Below are 18,545 nucleotides of genomic sequence, written 5' to 3' on the forward strand. Positions count from 1 at the left end.
TTTCTCTATGTAAAGTTTTTTCTGTTGTTGTTGTTGGGTTTAGTGTCACACCGACACAATTATAGGTCATATGGCGACTTTCCAGTCTTTGATGCTGGAGGAAGATCCCAGATGCCCTAGCTGTACTATTGCTTGATCCACCTTTCTCACAAAAAGGTTCCTCCCTGATTTCTCAGATGTGCATCCGTGCTTCATCACGGGCGGGCATCTGGGTAGAACCATCGACCTTCCGTAAGGCAGCTGGTTGGATTCCTTACATGGATCATTCAACGGCCCAAGCGAGGCTTGAACACACATCTATGAGGGACAAGTGGTTAGAAGTCATCAACCTTAACCACTCGGCAAAAGAGGCTCCTTCTACGTAGAGTATGAAAGTATTCACTTTTAGCCACCTTAAACTACAAGGCTAAATTCCCCATCGACTCAGAGATTTGTAAGTCAACAATTGCAAGTGAGTTATTTATTTCTAACCGTGTAGGTACGTGTGGCTTTTCGAGCAACACATTTAATCATACAAGAAGTTTTTCAGTTCAATTGAGCTTTGCCAATATTTGTCAATTTTCTATATCAGAAATTTAAAATTAGATAAAGTTTGTAAACATTTCTTTTTTGTCCTACTTCTGCTACGAATCGATGTACTGGTAATGGCAGATCTGTGGAATGTACATGTATAGATGCGTTAGGGAAGATTTTGAAGATTTTGGCTTTCGGAAACAATTTTTCATAAAAAAGAAAGAAAATACATTCTTTTGTCAAATACTAAATGGTTTTACCAAGAACTTTGATGAATGAACATATCTACAGATGTCCCTAAATTGTATTTTGGTACTTATATATGTAAAGTTGGGTTCTGCATAACCATAGACTAGAGAACGTGGACGAAAGTATGTATTGCCCTGCCACCGTCCGATCAAATCGAGCCTGTTACATTTTCGTCAATATTTTGCGCAATATAATCACTCTTACATTTAATTTACAAGTATGTACGCGTATGCGTATATCATCTTGTACCGTTGAAATGTTTCAATTTCTGGCCTGTTAGCACTTACATAAAACACGTGTGGCACTGCGCACACCTTTTGGGCGTTATTATTCAATTCGAAGCTAGGTACTATCGCAAAATGCGGATAAGTTCAGCCTACAAGCATCTGTTCAAAACCATGAGCTGTATTAGATTAGGGATGAGACGTATATGACATACAATGTTAAAGATTCTATATTTCATCAGTTGGTGTAAAACATGGCCCGTTGTAAGTAGAAACCTCTGACCAACTTTATTAGGGAACGGGTTTTCAACGCAGGTATAATCTCAAACAAAGAAATTTCTTTAGAATTTTATTACACAATTGTTTTAGTTAAAGTTAAGAAGTACTAATATGGTGGATTTCTTTGAACAATGCATATACATGGTCTCTAAAGAGCACTTGATGCGGATATGAAGTAGCTCGCCTTTTTGTTATACATATTAAATTAATTCTAATGAAACAACTTATCACAATAGTCGAATGGGAAAAAAAAGAGAAAAAAATGTATTCAAGATGCAGTAATTGCCATACGGAGAAGTTTTGCGCGTTTTAAAATTGAATTGAGTTTTCTCGAAAAGATACCCAGATTCACTTGAATACAGTAACTTTCCCTTTATTCTTAACTGTCTTTGCCTCAGTTTTATCCATATTTACTGTTTAAGAAGGCACAGACTCATAAATCTATAAATAAACGTATCATATTTCATAACGACAAATTGATAAGATCGCATTTGCACATAAAAGCCTTAGCATATTTTATAAAAAGTTTATAACGAAATGTAGTTTTGATAACGTTTTTGTTGATAGTGAATTACCTACATGGTAAAGATGGCTGAAATAAATGCTATGTCTAAGAGTTAAAAAAAAGTCTTATGATAATAGGATAGATTCAAAACATTGAAAAATTAGACAGAAAGAAAAATACAAATGTTTGGTTAGGAACAAATCAACATAAACGCACAAACTATGCGGACCTATTTTTATATTTGTGGTTGTGATCTTTCGCTAACGCTATGCAAATTAATATTTTGTAGATGTAATTCTTGTTTAAGAAACCAAAACCTAAATACCTTACGCTAATTAAATAATGTGAGTATATCTACATGTTTTTATATCGTAAAAAATGTTCATTATACATCATTTAGAAACCACAAATTGTCCGCACATTTGGAAGATGTTTCTACTCCTCATCCACGTCCACACATTCAGTAATTGTCACAGGTGCCAGTTCGTAGAATTCTTCAATTTCTATAACGCCATCAGCTGAATGAGAAAGTAAACATAATAACTAATTATGGCTAAGTAAGACCAATGAACCTTACTGCAGATATTTTTCTCGACAGGACTTGATCACTATAGATATATGTTTAATTAATCATAAATACGGAGTATCAGTTTAGTTATAACATCGATGAGATGGTTTAGTCACTAATGGCTGAATTGTAACCTTAACTCATGCAAATATGTCTTGCACGGTGTATATCAAAACAGCAAGCTATCCTGTTGCATTAACAGTTGTTTTAGGTATATCACTAAATGGTTTAGCGTAAACATGCAGAAATATAAAATATAAAGTAAGATTTAACCAAAGGTACTGACAAGTAGACTAGATTAATAATAAAAGATATCTTTTTTATTTTATTTTTGTTGGGTTTAACGTCGCACCGACACAAATTTAGGTCATATGGCGACTTTCCAGCTTTGATGGTGAAGGAAGACCACATGTGCGTTTCTGTGCATTATTTCATCACGAGCAAGTACATGGGTAGAACCACCGACCTGCAGTAAGCTAGCTGGATGGCTTCCTCAGATAAAAGATATCAAGATATAGCTAATGAATAGCAAGTTAACAACTGAATAAATTTCACTATATATTGTTGCAGCGTGCATCAAACGTATGACAAAATTTAAATCAGACTACATTGTATTTTGTATATTTATATACTATTTAAAAAGAGAGTTCATGATGTTTAAAAGATTCAGTTTGTTAAAAAATCAGCATGTTCTAGCTTTCTTTGTGAATAGTGTACAATTCACAGAGATAATAATTTAAGTGATCGCAATCAACCTCTAATATAGAGGATACGGATTTGCAGCACCTGTAAACAGGACTATTCCACGGTAGATTAATTAAGTATTTATATTAAAAAAATTTTGCTTAAACAACCTATTGGATAATCTAGGTCATCGAATAGAGCATCAGTCTTTTCGTTTTCCCCGAATACAGCGTAGAATTCCTCTTTACTTATTCTTCCGTCCCTGTCGTCGTCATATGACTTGAAATTACACGGATCAACTTGCAGTGTCACATTGTAACGGTTGCCATGCTGAAATAGAGAAATTGAATATACAAAATAAAACTTATTTAACAAATGTTTGACGTCGTGAGGGTGAAATAAAACCATTACATAAATATGATAATACACTATGCTAGTGTAATAAAGCTTTGACGTTGACGTCGTTTTAAGTATAGGAGACGTTGGAAGAATTTACTTTATCTATTAGAGGTAAAAATAAGAACTTTTGACGTTTCAGCCTGAAAAGCTTACATGTGATAAATGAAAAGCTTACATGTGATAAAAAGAACCTTACATTTGTGTCTTTCCATACTGAATTATTAAACTCGTTGAATAAAATTGATAAAATGCTCGACAGAGCCTCGCATTTTATTATTTTTATTCAATTCATTTAATCAATTCAGTATGGAAAGACACTCATGTAATATCCTCTATTTATAACATAGACAGTTGATTACTGACTATTCTTCAATGGTATCTTATATCTATGATACTAACGTACAGCAATTTTTTCAAAAGTATCAACATATAAGTAAGCGTTGTAAAAACATTCATTAAATTATATGCACTGATACTTCAAAACTTGTGAATGATCGCCAATGTCTTAATTTTCAATTTAACAAATACATAAGTAAAGCTAATGGGCTAATGAAAGTACACGAAAATAAAATTGAAGTATAGTATCTTTACACTTTCTTACTAATTCAACACTCCTTTTTTTTAAATGCCACGTGGCACTAGCTCCAACTTGCCAATTTCCTGAGCGATCGACACTTCCTGTCACTGAGCCATCCCAGTTCTCTCCGTGATGTGTCCAACTCCCTTCAAGCGTTGGTTGCCCATTGTTTACCCTCACGCCTGCGTTAACCGTCCTGCGTGAACGTCGGCTACGTCTTCCCCACCAAGCGTCAGTGGACAGACAACACACAAGTAACATGACCGAGATGAATATTGCCACCCTCTGAAATAGAACATCACTAGTTAAGTTAGTCGTATTAGAATGAAAAAGATGACATTTAATTGTTTATGACACTACAGCTGCGTCACTGAGCGCTAGGTATATTTCTGACTTGAATATAAAACCAGCATTTCATGAATATGTGTTATCAAAATGTCCAGTAGTTTAAAGACGCTTTATTAACAGTTATTCAGTGTGGACTTGAAGTTGTAAACATAAAAATCGGGCATATATAAATAGCTGTATCACAATGTAAACCTTAAAACATTTAAACAAGGTCTGTCATTTAATACAACATGTCTAATGCTTAGTTTCTGGATTCTGGTAGTGTTTCTATAAGCAAACATTACCTTCGTGCAAGATCATAAATGTTTTGAGGTCACTCCTTGAGTGCTGCTCTTCCATTAGTCAATTTAAAAAACGAACTCAGAATCAAACAGTCAGAAGCTGGAGATTCGAGACTTGTCCCTCACTCAGTCTTATAACCTTTGACTGAGGCACACTCTTACTACTTCATTTCATGTTATGTTTACAACTACAAAGGACGGATCCCGGACGACTTTGTGCCCAGGGGCATATAACCTCCGAACATTTCCGTTCTAACTTATATTTGACACACTTTGAGCATGAATATTTCATGCAATATCATCTTTTAAATTTTGTAAATGTTCGAGATAAGCGGTATGACGAGAGGTTGATAGCTATTTAATTTAACTGTCTCCGTTCCCAGCACTTCAATGCTTATAAATAGTACTATTACAATTTTTTACGTGCGAATCAGCCCAAAAATTATTGTTAAAATGACTGATATCTAATTATTAGATTATAAGCTATAAGAAATGATTTTGAAAAGGGGGGTGGGGGGGTGTGATTTAAGGGCGCGGCTTGGGCCCCTACTTAGATCCACCCCTGACTTCAACGAAATGAAATGCAATATAAATTTAAAATTTCGAAATATTTCACATAAATCTCACAGCATGTTTCTTTTACGTTAGAGTAATAGCCTTTCTTCTTCCTGATTACTTACTATACAGATGAAAATAAAGTCAATTTGTGCTAATATATTAATTAATTCTTAAAGTTTTAAAAGTTAGAATGAAGCGATTACAGATGTATGTCAGAGATGTTGGAGTCTTTGGCGACGCAGTTCTAGTAATTGATAATATTTGTAAAATTTCATATATTTGTTGTATTCGTTAGCCGCATTTTCAATTATACGCTGACAAGTTTCTCCTTAGAGCAGGTATTTGTATATATACAGGTATTATAAACAACGATAACAAAGTTTATAATAAGATATATAAAATATAATATATAACAGTAATGAAATCAACAGCTAATTATTTATAAATAAAACTTCACTTACCATGTTTCTGTTAAGTTCCTTTTCAGTTGATAGAAACAGCTTCTTCGCTTGCAGATGTAAGGTGCTTTGAAGTGAGGGAATGTCTTGTTTATATACTGGCAGTTGCATCAACAGTGTTAGGGACCATTGGTCAATTTCAAACACGTGATATGAATGTACATAGTAATGATTCTTTCTTTTGTCTTGTATGACATGTCAAGCTTTTGAGGCTAAATCCATTTTATTCTTAGTTTGTAATACCGTTGTAATGATATATTATGTTATTCATACCTGTTTTTGAACATACACATTTTTCTCATTACTGACCAGTAATTACTTGTTATCCTCAAGTAATGGGCAACTTCTCCACTCGACACAGAGGAGATGCATTAAAACTATAGTTTTAGTCAAACTGTAACAAAGAAACATTCACCTGCTACAAAGGATCGAACACGTGACGATAAGATTGAAATGTTTGGTTTCGTATGTTTTAAAGAATCGTCAGAATGTTTCGTGTTATAATATAAATATTACATCAAACACACCAGAGAAATATAGAACAAAACAGAACAGAATTTAATTATGAGAAGGGTAGCAGTATTTTATCAGGGTTCACTATATCTGCCGTTCATGCAAAAAAAGTACTTTAATCATGTTATAAATCAATACTTCTCTTGAAAAATATACAATATGATAGACCCATTGTGTATACTACGGTAGTGCTTTCAATGCTGACGCATTGACTGCAAATAGTGACGTCACGCTCGATGTATAGAACGTCAATAATGTTAATTGTGTAATGTCAGATATATGTGCAGCATTTCTCGGATTCAGTATATTAGTGTCTGTGATATCTGTATGACAAAAAAACATTACTTAAAGTAATTCCATCTTGTCAGACTGTATCGATTAGAATCAAAACAAAGCATGTGCACACACACATTACACATGCAAGCCTACTAAAAAGACAGTTTCATATTATGTCAAACGTTTTGATATTTTACAAGCACAGTGAGGGTGTATGGAATTCTAACTGTCATAGTAAACATTTTGGACCTTAAAGACACTTTACTTCATACAGTCATATTGTCTACCTATATTCGATATACCTTGTATCTGCTAACATTATTGCAATACCTATAAAAATGAAATGAACTGTAGGAAGGGCGGAAACAACAACGAGAGCATGTGTCTTAAAAATAAATCCAAGCTACAACAGTTGGAGCTATCACTTTTGTTTTACAAGGAAGTGGTCATAAAATTATGGTTTTGCTGATGATTGTCATTGGATAGACAAACAGAACAAACGTCTTCGATTTAAAAGATACGACTTTTCCTGGTCTTTTGTAAAAATATTTAACTTATTTTTAGCATTCTTAAACAATCTGAAGTCATCTAAAACAAGATATTTTGTTGTATTAGTGCACAATGTGCAAATCTGATAAAATCTCACTTACATAATGAAAAACATACTGCCCTAAATACCTAAATTCAAACAGGCCGACCTCAATACTTTTAGTGACGATCAAAAATTTATGAACAAGACTTATTCATATTCGCAAATGTTCGCATTTTTTTCTGACATTGCTAAATTGCTATTGACAAAGTCTGACAGTACCATGGCAAGAAAGAAGAAACGTCGTCAGTTGAGGGTATAAAAATGGCGTACTTATTTGAGGTCCGCAACCTGTTACTACCCAGGGGTTTTTAATCGCTTCACTTTACAAATTAGCAAATTCGAAATTTGAACCGTAAATTAAAAAAGGTAGTATTTGTACACATTTGTTGTGATTTATAACAAGGAGTGTATAACTTTATAGTGAAAACATGATAATTTGTTATTGGTACCAATATCATAATGAAAAAGGTCAAACAAGTAAAAGTGATCTTACCTTCATATGCCGTAGTTATTAAAAACCTGTAAATTGATTTATCATAAAGGCGAACCACTGTTACTGGAATATAATATAAATGGATAAAATCAAATCATTGTGTTTCATCTGTAACTATAATGTGCATAATGAAAACTCGATTTATTCTCTAATTTTATTCTCAGAGTATTCAAACGGTCTTCCATGTTCTGCCCCTGTGACCTTGACCTCTGAAAAAATGGCCCCAAAATCAATAGGTTTCATCTACAAGGCATGTCCAATCATCCCTTAAAGTTTCAACGTTGTGGGTCAAGTGGTTCTCAAGTTATGGATCGGAAACAGTTTTCCATCTTCTGGCCCCTGTGACCTCGACCCTTGATTGAGTGATATCAAAATCAATAGGGGTTATTGACACTGCATGTCCAATCATCCTATGAAGTTTCAACATTCTGGATCAAGTGGCTCTAAGGTACTTGATTGAAAACGGTTTTCCTTGTTCTGGTCCCTGTGACCTTGACCTTTGATCGAGTGACCCTAAAAACAATAGGGTTCATTTACTACATTCACTATCACCCTATGGAGTTTGAAGATTCTATGTGAAATGGTTCTCCAGTTATTGATCGGAAATGAAGTGTGGCGGAAGGATGGACCGACGGACGGACGGACAGGGCAAAAACAATATGGATGGAAGTCATAAATATGTAAATTGAGTCGGAAAGTTGATCTATCTGCCAGTTAAAGGAAAACAAATTACTTTTTAATACGAGGGCCATTCTAAAAATAATGACTATCGTGCTCGGCTATGATACACTGTCTGTGTGCAGACTTCAAATTTAATTTCTCCCTTCAAAGTATTCGCCCTTAACTTCCATGCACATCGAGAAATCCAAGAGGTGACCGCTGCAGAGTAGTCTCCCATTGGTATGTCCTAACTATCTAAAAATTACCACTCCCACTTTATTCAATAAATAATTGCACGCAGTCAACATCTCTTTCAGCTTTGGAAAGAGGAAAAAGTCACAAGGACTTAGATCTGGTGAATAAGCGGGGTGAGTGATTTGTACCACTTTTTCATCTTTCAAAAATGTTTGAACGATGACACTTTTGTGAGCCGAACCGTTGTCATGGATCAACTAGAGACCATGAAGATCAGTCCGTAGACGCTTTGTGTTACTTTCTTTCACGCATCAAAAGACCGTCGCATACTATTTGACTTTGCAGAAATAACACATGGTCTGCTGTGCACTAAACAGCCATTATAAAGTTGTTACTACGTGCATTCATTGCATTTATCAATTCTAAATGACAAACTCAACTAATCTTGAATGTTCTTAAGTTTCAATATTTTTTCTATTAGCATTTGTAGACGAGCGGTTAGTCCAATACCAAGCACCATCTTAATTTGATTGAAAAGACCTTTACAAAAAGGACACTTTTTTGATAAAGGAAGTCAGAAAACCTGGAGTTTTAAAAGTAGGTCAGCAAGTATCAGTTACTAAGCGCGTGATCGTAACACCCATTCCCTAACCTGAATATCTAACTGCTAAAAAACATTGTTTTGGTAAAGATAAGATCATATGCAAGTTTTTAAACAAAAGCGAATTTTTAGACAAAAGCGACGTACTATTTTTTAAAATGAGACCACATGAGGTGACCGAAAGCCTGTCTGGCTTTACAGCCAATGCAAAGGCTCACTGAGTCTTCCTGGTTGATACAGTTTATTCAGCTCCTATCGTATAGAACATCAGATCTTTACAGACAAGTCTATAATTTAGAATGTGGTCTTCCTTGTATATTTTTCCTTTGTCTGTCACGCAACTTAAAATGATTCATAGAATAGCCGGGTTAATTTTCTCCAGAGTAATTGGTTTTGTGCGGTCATGTCTAAAGTAACGATTATGTAAAAGTAAAAAATATATTTAAAACTGTATCTATGTCGAAATTATTTCTGTGGTTGCTATGTTGTTTTAAAATGAGTCCAACATATACATGCACATGTATTTGAAGTAAATTCTAAACCGTTTTGAACAATTTTATTTTACTGAGATACATCTATTTATAATTTGTATGTCGTATTTTTATTATCATCTCCTAAATACTTTACAACAAAATCATGTTTGTACCTGTTCGCGCTACAGTTGTTAAAGAAAAGGTAAAATAACATTTTGCTATTTCTATATCAAATATACCAAAACTCTCAACGGATTGTAAATTGTATATTAAGACGGATGTCATAGCTGAACCCGCTAACTTACATACTCAGTGCAAATTTTTACTTCTCTATTAAGAAATCGTAATTCATTATAACGAAATGTTAACTTGTATTAATGAAATATTATTTCATTATAACGAAATCTTATTTTAACATAACGAAATTTTAATTCGTTATAACGAAATTTTAAACCATCATAAGGAAATCATATTTCATAATAACGAATATAAATCGTTACAGTGAAATCTTAGTTGTTATAACAAAGTCTTAATTTGTTTTAACACAATATCAATTGGTTATAACAAAATATTAATTCGTTAAAACAAATCGTTATTCATTTAAATGAAATTTCATTTACTCGGAATCTTAATAGTGGTCAAGCATAAACGTAGGGAAATATGATGAAAATTGAAAATGTCATCCCCAAACACAACAAGCTTAGGCACACACTACAAACTGAGTAATTGCTATATACATAGTGGTTATCTGCCAAGTTTATTCACTTTTGATATACATGTATGTATTCTGCTAGAGTTTTATTTAAGGAGGAAATGAAACATTACATAGAAATATATCTTTGTTAGAAAAGTATGTTTTATATGAAAGTATTTAAAAAGCTGAATATTTCTTTTTGTTTCAATGTAATGTTCAGTTTTACATTGATATGCATTTGATACGTATCCGGATCTTTCAACATTTGAAACTACGTGTTGCTTCTGAATTCATTCACTTCACATTGATCTTGGTTAGGCAATAAAGATAGGAAAAGGGAGGTAAAATCATTGCTTTCAGTATCCTTTTCTTGGCCCACTCGTAACACACCAGACAGCCATTCCAGAGCTCCGGGGTTCGAATCTCGGTCCAGTCACTGAAAATTAATGCAATGCTCTTGAATGTCTTCCACCTGACGTGAAAGCAAGTTCTGGTTCTTCCTGGAAAAGACGGCTCCCGGTGTGCCTGTGTACTATACAGCGGGGACGTAACAGAACCAGTCTATCTATTCGCAAAAAATGATATATGTTAGCCGAACAGGCATGTCTCTCTCTCTCTCTCTCTCTCTCTCTCTCTCTCTCTCTCTCCTTCTCTGTTCTCGGTGGCTTTTCTCACCGCCTAAAATTGGGTCAGATCGCCCTGTTCTGTGTCTGTACCTTGGCGCCCTAGGCGGATGCCTTCGTACGTAAAACGCCTTTTAGAAAAAAAGCCGCTAAATAAAACTTGTATAATGATAATAATTATAATAATGATGGTGATGATGATGATGATGATAATAATAATTATCATTATTATTATTATTAACATCATCATGATTATAATAATAATGGTAAATACAGCTTCTAGTTAAAATTTACAAATCTTTAGAATTATATTCGCTTTATCAAGCAAATATAAAAGATACATTTCATACAGGACTCGAAGGATATAACAAAAGCCACAGTTTACACTTAATGAAAAATGGTTGTTCCCCATGTTAACGATAAATAGAATAATTTAGACCTGTAAAAGGTGTCGAAAGCAGGCAGATTTAATGTACACTACAAAACTTAAATCAAGTCAGTCAACTAAAGATGAATATATTTGTGAAAATTAATGTATCTGTCCGTTTCAAATGATATCATTTTGTGTGAGATGATGATTTAAGCATTTATACATTTTTTTATCCATTGCATATATCAAATTCCATGCACACTAGACATTTCCATAAAGAGAAACATTTAAAGCAAAATATTTAGCGATAATATTATATGCCTTTTGTAGATAATCAACAATTAATATGTATGAACCGTATATGTATTTGCATTAGCTAAATATTAGCTTGATATTTGAACTTTTTGTAAGTTTTTTTTTTTATTTTATATCTGAGGCGACACTTTTTCAAATAACAGAAAGTGCAAAGTAAAGAAGCTTTGTACTTTTCAAATGGCACGAGAGCGGTTTGGAAAGAAATGGAATTCTCCTAATGCAATTAATCTTGATAGAACATGGAGTCTTTTTATAGAAACAGGAGGGAGTAAATGTTAACATATACAGAGAAACGTTTACTGAAGACTACTTAAGCGGTTTTCTTTACAAAAAAATCACAGTGCCAAACCTCGAAAAATCGTTAAAGTGTAAACCTCTCAAATATATCATATGTTACTGGGTTTGCTACTGACCGTCCCTGTGCAGTTTCATTCAAATAGTATTATAGTATAAGGGACAGATTTAAGAAAAACTGTATAAAATGATATTTAAGGGCCCATGACTCCTCAAAAATATTTTGAGCTGTATATGCCAAAGATAGGCACTCTCACAGTCATTCTTGTAAAGTGTCTTCGACAAAGAATCTCTAAATTGACTCTGTATATAACAAGAGCACCGCTTCCAGGTACAAGTGCTGGACACGAATATAAACATTTCGTTGGACTTAAAAAGATTATTTGTCATTAGATTTGGTAAAAGTGCAAACGTAGATAGTATTGAGAGTGCAAGAAACGTTTCAAAACAACCTACAGCGTCAGCATTTCTGAACATCTGGAGCAACGTAAATATCTTCAAAAGGATCACGTTCCTTGAGACTACGTAAGGAAGTGTGCAATTGACATTAGAAAGAACTGTTATTTCTAATGAGGCTATGCTTTTCCTAAAGTAGAAGCTACGGGTTTTGGCAGTTGTGCTTCACAGGATACGTGAGAACGTGAGAAAAAGAAAGTTGTTGCTTGAAATGTTTTGCATCATGATATGGTTTGGGCTTGCTTTTAATATAGAGGCAAGACTGAGATTCAAATAATCAACCCAGGAACGAATAATTTGAAAAATATTTCTTGAAAAAGAAAAGTGTATGGACTAATTGAAGGGGATTTTGCGAGAATGATGGTGTTCCATAAAGAGAGCGTGTACACAGACATTGAACTTTATATCTTGGGGCATCGGGTATAATCACGCCGAGCCCACGATGGACGTCAAATTTTACAGGGTGAGAAAGGATGATAAAATGTCTATCAGGGGCGCGAACGCGCGACCTCGCTTACAGAATCGTCGTTATATAGAATATTTATTTCAACGCCTATATAAAAAGAAATCTGTGTACGCTTTCAATATTCTTTACATACAGAGGATATCTTTCGTAATATTTAGCAGTTTGACGTATTATGGAAAGAACTTCAGGTAATTCTGGGATCTGAAAAAGGCCTTATACCCTTTAAATAATGTCAAATTGCTTCTGTAATTCCTCTGTAAACTGGACTTCTTTGCGACCAATTTTTTTTTTCAAGAATTTCGAAATCATTACTGCTTAAGACCACTTATTTTAGTTCTGCATAACTTTATTGTTTTCGAAAGTAAAGAAAGCGGCTGTACAAGTTTTAAACAAATGATACGTCACAGGGTGTTACCCGTACAATAATGTCGTGTAACATGCAGGTCCTCTTAATATGGGGAAAATTATAGACCGCTAAATTTGACAGAATCTCAATTATTTGAACCTGCCTCTAATAATTTTATCTTTTTTCAAATCAGTTAAAGCTCATTTGAAATTAGACTTACAAAGTCTGTTGAGATCAAATAATCTGTAGTAATGTTAATTTCTTTCTTCATTCTAATACTGATACTTTCTCAGAAAACCTCGTTAGAGATAAGAGATATTGTAAATGGTTCAGGAAAGTGCTTTTAAAGAGGATTTTATAGTAGAGATATTTGTTTTGAAGGACTCCAATGACTGACGCCAGTCTAATTTGAAATGTTCAAATATTCACGTTTATGTTAACTTGGTATTTCGTAAAAATTAGCCCGACGCATATAAGTATATACATCACAACATAGGCCTATTTTTACCGAAGCATTATAATATTGCTTTATTATATCATCTACAGTTACTCTCAAATTGGCTGTAAACACTGTAATCTGTTCTCTATATCTTACAGTATCTTACAACTAATGTAACATTATAGGTTATTTACCAAATCAAATGATTCAAATTCTTTCAGTTCAAAACAAAGAAATATTTAAAACAGTATCGTTATCTTAATACATCTTTTTACCCTAGGATTATGTAACGTTGACTTTGTTACACCATGCCATAGTTTTTCTTTTTATTATGATCAAACAGGTAAACATTACATGCAAGCATAATAATATGCAAGAGTTTGACATCACAATCACAGTTAAACAACGGTTTTACATAAAAAAAATAATATTTTAAATGACTTGAAGCAAAGGCAAATGTCTTTAACTTTTTATATCCAAAGTCTCAATTCTACACAATACTTATGTAAGTGATAACTCGGAGAAATATGATAAAAATCTGGACACAGACAAAGTTGTTTGTCAACTTGACATCCAAATTTGTAATTAGCAGGGTTTTTTTTTACAAAAATACGTAACACAATATATCAAAAACATCAATTACAATATCTCTTTGGTTTCCGCATTCCCTACGTATAACGATAATTTGATACGTAAAATGTGTTGGGGATAAAACTGCAAATTCAATGTACTTATTATACTTGCTTAACTTGTGTTTATGTTGCTCCATCACTGACACATATGTTTGTGTCTTCCGGAATATCTAAAAACTCTTAAAAATAAACTTACACGATAAATCACCAGTTCGCTGATCGATAGTCCGATCAAGCTCACACATGAATAACAGTACATGAATAATTAAACTCAGCAGTTCATGTGCGTCTGATTTTTGATCTTTTACTCGTTGTTAGGATCCTTCGTGGCTGAGTGATAAAGGTCACTTTCTCCATAAATTTGCTCCTGTGGGTTCGAACTGTCGCTAGAGGTTTAGTTTTTTTCACGTGGGGAAGCTATCCAGCTGGCTTGCGGGTTTGTGGAAGGTCGATAGTTCCACCAAAGTGCTCGTCTATGCCTGGACAAATGATCAGAGGGACACCTTGAGTATTTTTTGACCATCAAAAGCTGGTAAGTCACAACAAATAATAATAATAATTATATTGAAAATAAAAATAATAACAGTAATGGTGCATTTTGGCAAGTTGCCATTGTTGGTGCACCATTTACGTTGGCTTGCTCAAGGTAACACGTTATGATTCCATCGTATATATAATTACATTATCTATATTGCAATTGTTTTTTTCCAATTACACTTCGATTTCAACTTCCGAATACAAGCTCTTTTTTGTAAGTACTTTTAGTTCAGTTTGACAAGTAGAGCACAAAATTAATTATGATGTATAATCCAATTAAAGTAGTTGCGTAATAATTATCTAATAACGGACCCTTTTGTATATATTGTAGTGATCGGATGTGTATTGGATAACGTGTCAGATTTTAGTACAAACATAATTAGATCTGTGGCTACTAGTTTGTTTTTCTAAATTAAGCTCTTTGTTTTTTTTTATAGTTTTCCATTCAACAAACAAGCAGGTTTATTGATAGCGTTTACTTAATTGATATTTGTCGGGTAGAAGTTTGAAAAGAACATCTTTTTATTTAAAGTCAGATGACTGATAAATAGAAGAACTGTCAACATCGAAACTCGATATTCTCAGTCAGTAAACTTATACAACTTACGAAACAACGCTTGTTATATTTTCTTCAATAACTTTTGTAAATACCGGTTTGAAAATGTTATGGTTTTAATGTTTGTGTATAGGGCGGCTTGACACATAAAGTATGTGCTCTTCACCACTGTACCTATGAGTCGTGCAACATCAAGTTGTAAAAATGAAATGAATGAACTGGCACGCAGAAAAGTGCCATTCAAATATTCCACGACATTGCAAACACAACCAGCCGTGTCCAACTGTATAAAAACAGTTTGGTTTATTCCGAAAGACAAGCATCAACACATCCCGACATGCACCAACAGTAGCCCGATGAACTCCCCGGAAACAATACCAGATAAATTCCCTTGCGAAGAATTAATGGCAAGTTAAGGCCTTTACGCGCGCGCAACGCTCCTTGCCTATCCGGCCCGAATCCGAAGCAACCCCCAAGCAAAACTGTTCACATGTCTTCTTCAAAGTTAATATCTTCCATGAAAAAGTGATTATGGAGATTTTTGTAAACCATTTGTTTTAAATCATTATTCATTATTCAGTTTATGTAAGGATCTGGCTGGATCCTTATTGAAGGTGGTCACCAGTTCAACCGTGTACTCACTATGAATATCGTAGATGATAAGACAAAAGTGTTATGTAGTAATTGTGATGACCATCTAATCTGCCTTCTGTTCCCAAAAATATTTTATATTATATGTGTCATTGGTTACTTGCATTTGATTCAGATCAAAACGGCTGCTGTTTGCCACCCAAAAACCATCAACTGAGTCAACAAGCAATCTATCCATCCTAATATCCATGTGATCATAAAACAATTCAGGCGGCGAGATCACACCCGAAATCCGAAACCACACTAACCTATATCTCAACCCTAAGACAACAACAACAATCCTCTCCAAATTGTGACAATGCGAGATACTTACCTTAACACAATGAGTGAAACCATTAGGGCACCGCCATAGAACCATGTAAACTAAAATTCCGAATTCCGAGTATGTATCAAATTTTCGTCCGAATTTTGGACAGAATCTCTAATATTTAAACAATTTCAACGACCAAAAGCTTCTAGATCACCCATTCGTCCAGACCCCCGGTCAAACCGTACGAACCTCACCTGCCCGAACTAAAATGGACCAAGCAGAAATGCGCCGAACCGCCCCTCAGATTGTAGTGGCTTGGTAATCGACGGGTTTTTATCTAAGTTCCGGAGTTAATCAGGTGTTTATAAATTGTTTCAGTATTCCAAGAGGTGTCTGTATATAATTTTATTGCATTTCGATGCATCTCTGCTTGGTTTCGTTCGTTTGGAGGCAAGGTCGTGGGCGCTTACATCTAGTAATGACGAACACTGTGTATAACTGGGAATGAGATCTTGCGGGCATGTTTACATTTTTAGGTATATGGAAGTTTGATGCAACGTACGGTTGTTTCCAGCACCTGTTCACTCTATGATTCAAATTAGATTTTACTGTATGCTTTATTTCTTAATATATTAACTAAAATTTTTGAGTAGATACTGACATTTGATGCTTGTCTGAGTTTTTTGGGGGTCAGCTACGTCCGTTGGACGATATTTTTGCCGGGATAGTTTTCCAAGATCCGGAACATGCTTTGGTAAATGGTTCTGCTTGATTTTATGTTGCGGTGTATCTCTGCATGTTGGAGGGGCGGTTCGGCGCATTTCTGCTTGGTCCATTTTAGTTCGGGCAGGTGAGGTTCGTACGGTTTGACCGGGGGTCTGGACGAATGGGTGATCTAGAAGCTTTTGGTCGTTGAAATTGTTTAAATATTAGAGATTCTGTCCAAAATTCGGACGAAAATTTGATACATACTCGGAATTCGGAATTTTAGTTTACATGGTTCTATGGCGGTGCCCTAATGGTTTCACTCATTGTGTTAAGGTAAGTATCTCGCATTGTCACAATTTGGAGAGGATTGTTGTTGTTGTCTTAGGGTTGAGATATAGGTTAGTGTGGTTTCGGATTTCGGGTGTGATCTCGCCGCCTGAATTGTTTTATGATCACATGGATATTAGGATGGATAGATTGCTTGTTGACTCAGTTGATGGTTTTTGGGTGGCAAACAGCAGCCGTTTTGATCTGAATCAAATGCAAGTAACCAATGACACATATAATATAAAATATTTTTGGGAACAGAAGGCAGATTAGATGGTCATCACAATTACTACATAACACTTTTGTCTTATCATCTACGATATTCATAGTGATTACACGGTTGAACTGGTGGCCACCTTCAATAAGGATCCAGCCAGATCCTTACACAAACTGAATAATGAATAATGATTTAAAACAAATGGTTTACAAAAATCTCCATAATCACTTTTTCATGGAAGATATTAACTTTGAAGAAGACATGTGAACAGTTTTGCTTGGGGGTTGCTTCGGATTCGGGCCGGATAGGCAAGGAGCGTTGCGCGCGCGTAAAGGCCTTAACTTGCCATTAATTCTTCGCAAGGGAATTTATCTGGTATTGTTTCCGGGGAGTTCATCGGGCTACTGTTGGTGCATGTCGGGATGTGTTGATGCTTGTCTTTCGGAATTAACCAAACTGTTTTTGTACAGTTGGACACGGCTGGTTGTGTTTGCAATGTCATGTGGAATATTTGAATGGCACTTTTCTGCGTGCCAGTTCATTCATTTCATTTTTACAACTTGATGTTGCACGACTCATAGGTACAGTGGTGAAGAGCACATACTTTATGTGTCAAGTCGCCCTATACACAAACATTGAAAATGTTATGGTTTTAATTTCGACGGTCCGTATACGTTGTACCGATATCCCATATTTTAAGTATGGCTTAATTTGGTAGTACATCTTCAACTTCATCCATCAAAATATTGTTGCAAACTTGAATATCTTTTATTTTAGGAAATCAAAATAACAAGTTATTGCAAAATAAAAGGAATGACGTGTATCTTAATGTTTAAAGTGTATAAAATACCGCTTTTAGCACTGCCAAAGTTTGCCGTGGTGGGTATACAATATTTGGTCTGGTAAATATAAGAAAACGAAACGCAGTTATATTGTGGTTTACTGTAAAAAGAATCTGTTCTTTCCTAGAAGATATGTACCGGTGAAAAGTAGAATAATAAGAAAAAGATTCGTGTAAATGGCAAATCTTGTATTTATATATAATCCATTTTAGTGTAGTTTATATTTGCGATTATTTGCTCAGGCTGGGGCCGTTGACATATATTGAGCTGTAACAAGTTTAAACGAAGCAGATGTTCGATATTCCGGCTGTGATTTTCACATATTTATATTCCGTTCGGATTTAAGTATAACCCAAATAGAATTATCAATTAAATA

The 18,545-nt window shown here is 34.5% G+C and overlaps 1 protein-coding gene across 1 annotated transcript; it reads right to left on the reverse strand.

Moving 5' to 3' along the window:
• Positions 1–1,322: 1,322 nt before the first annotated feature.
• On the reverse strand, positions 1,323–5,776 carry LOC123544859 (uncharacterized). Its single transcript, XM_053541148.1, has 4 exons — positions 5,647–5,776; positions 4,023–4,283; positions 3,193–3,352; positions 1,323–2,288 (listed from the first exon to the last, which is right to left on the reverse strand). Exons 1-4 carry the CDS (start codon positions 5,752–5,754, stop codon positions 2,206–2,208), a joined length of 612 nt encoding a protein of 203 aa, XP_053397123.1. The 5' UTR covers positions 5,755–5,776; the 3' UTR covers positions 1,323–2,205.
• Positions 5,777–18,545: the final 12,769 nt, after the last annotated feature.

The sequence above is a fragment of the Mercenaria mercenaria genome, chromosome 1 (genome assembly GCF_021730395.1).
Source record: "Mercenaria mercenaria strain notata chromosome 1, MADL_Memer_1, whole genome shotgun sequence".
Taxonomy (NCBI): domain Eukaryota; kingdom Metazoa; phylum Mollusca; class Bivalvia; order Venerida; family Veneridae; genus Mercenaria; species Mercenaria mercenaria.

Excerpts from the sequence above, each read along its gene's own strand:
- LOC123544859 (XM_053541148.1), bottom strand. The coding sequence starts at position 5,754 with ATGCAACTGCCAGTATATAAACAAGACATTCCCTCACTTCAAAGCACC. Across the intron at positions 4,284-5,646 it reads AGGAACTTAACAGAAACATG|AGGGTGGCAATATTCATCTC; the intron begins GTAAGTGAAGTT and ends GTTCTATTTCAG. Across the intron at positions 2,289-3,192 it reads TGACCTAGATTATCCAATAG|CTGATGGCGTTATAGAAATT; the intron begins GTTGTTTAAGCA and ends TTTCTCATTCAG.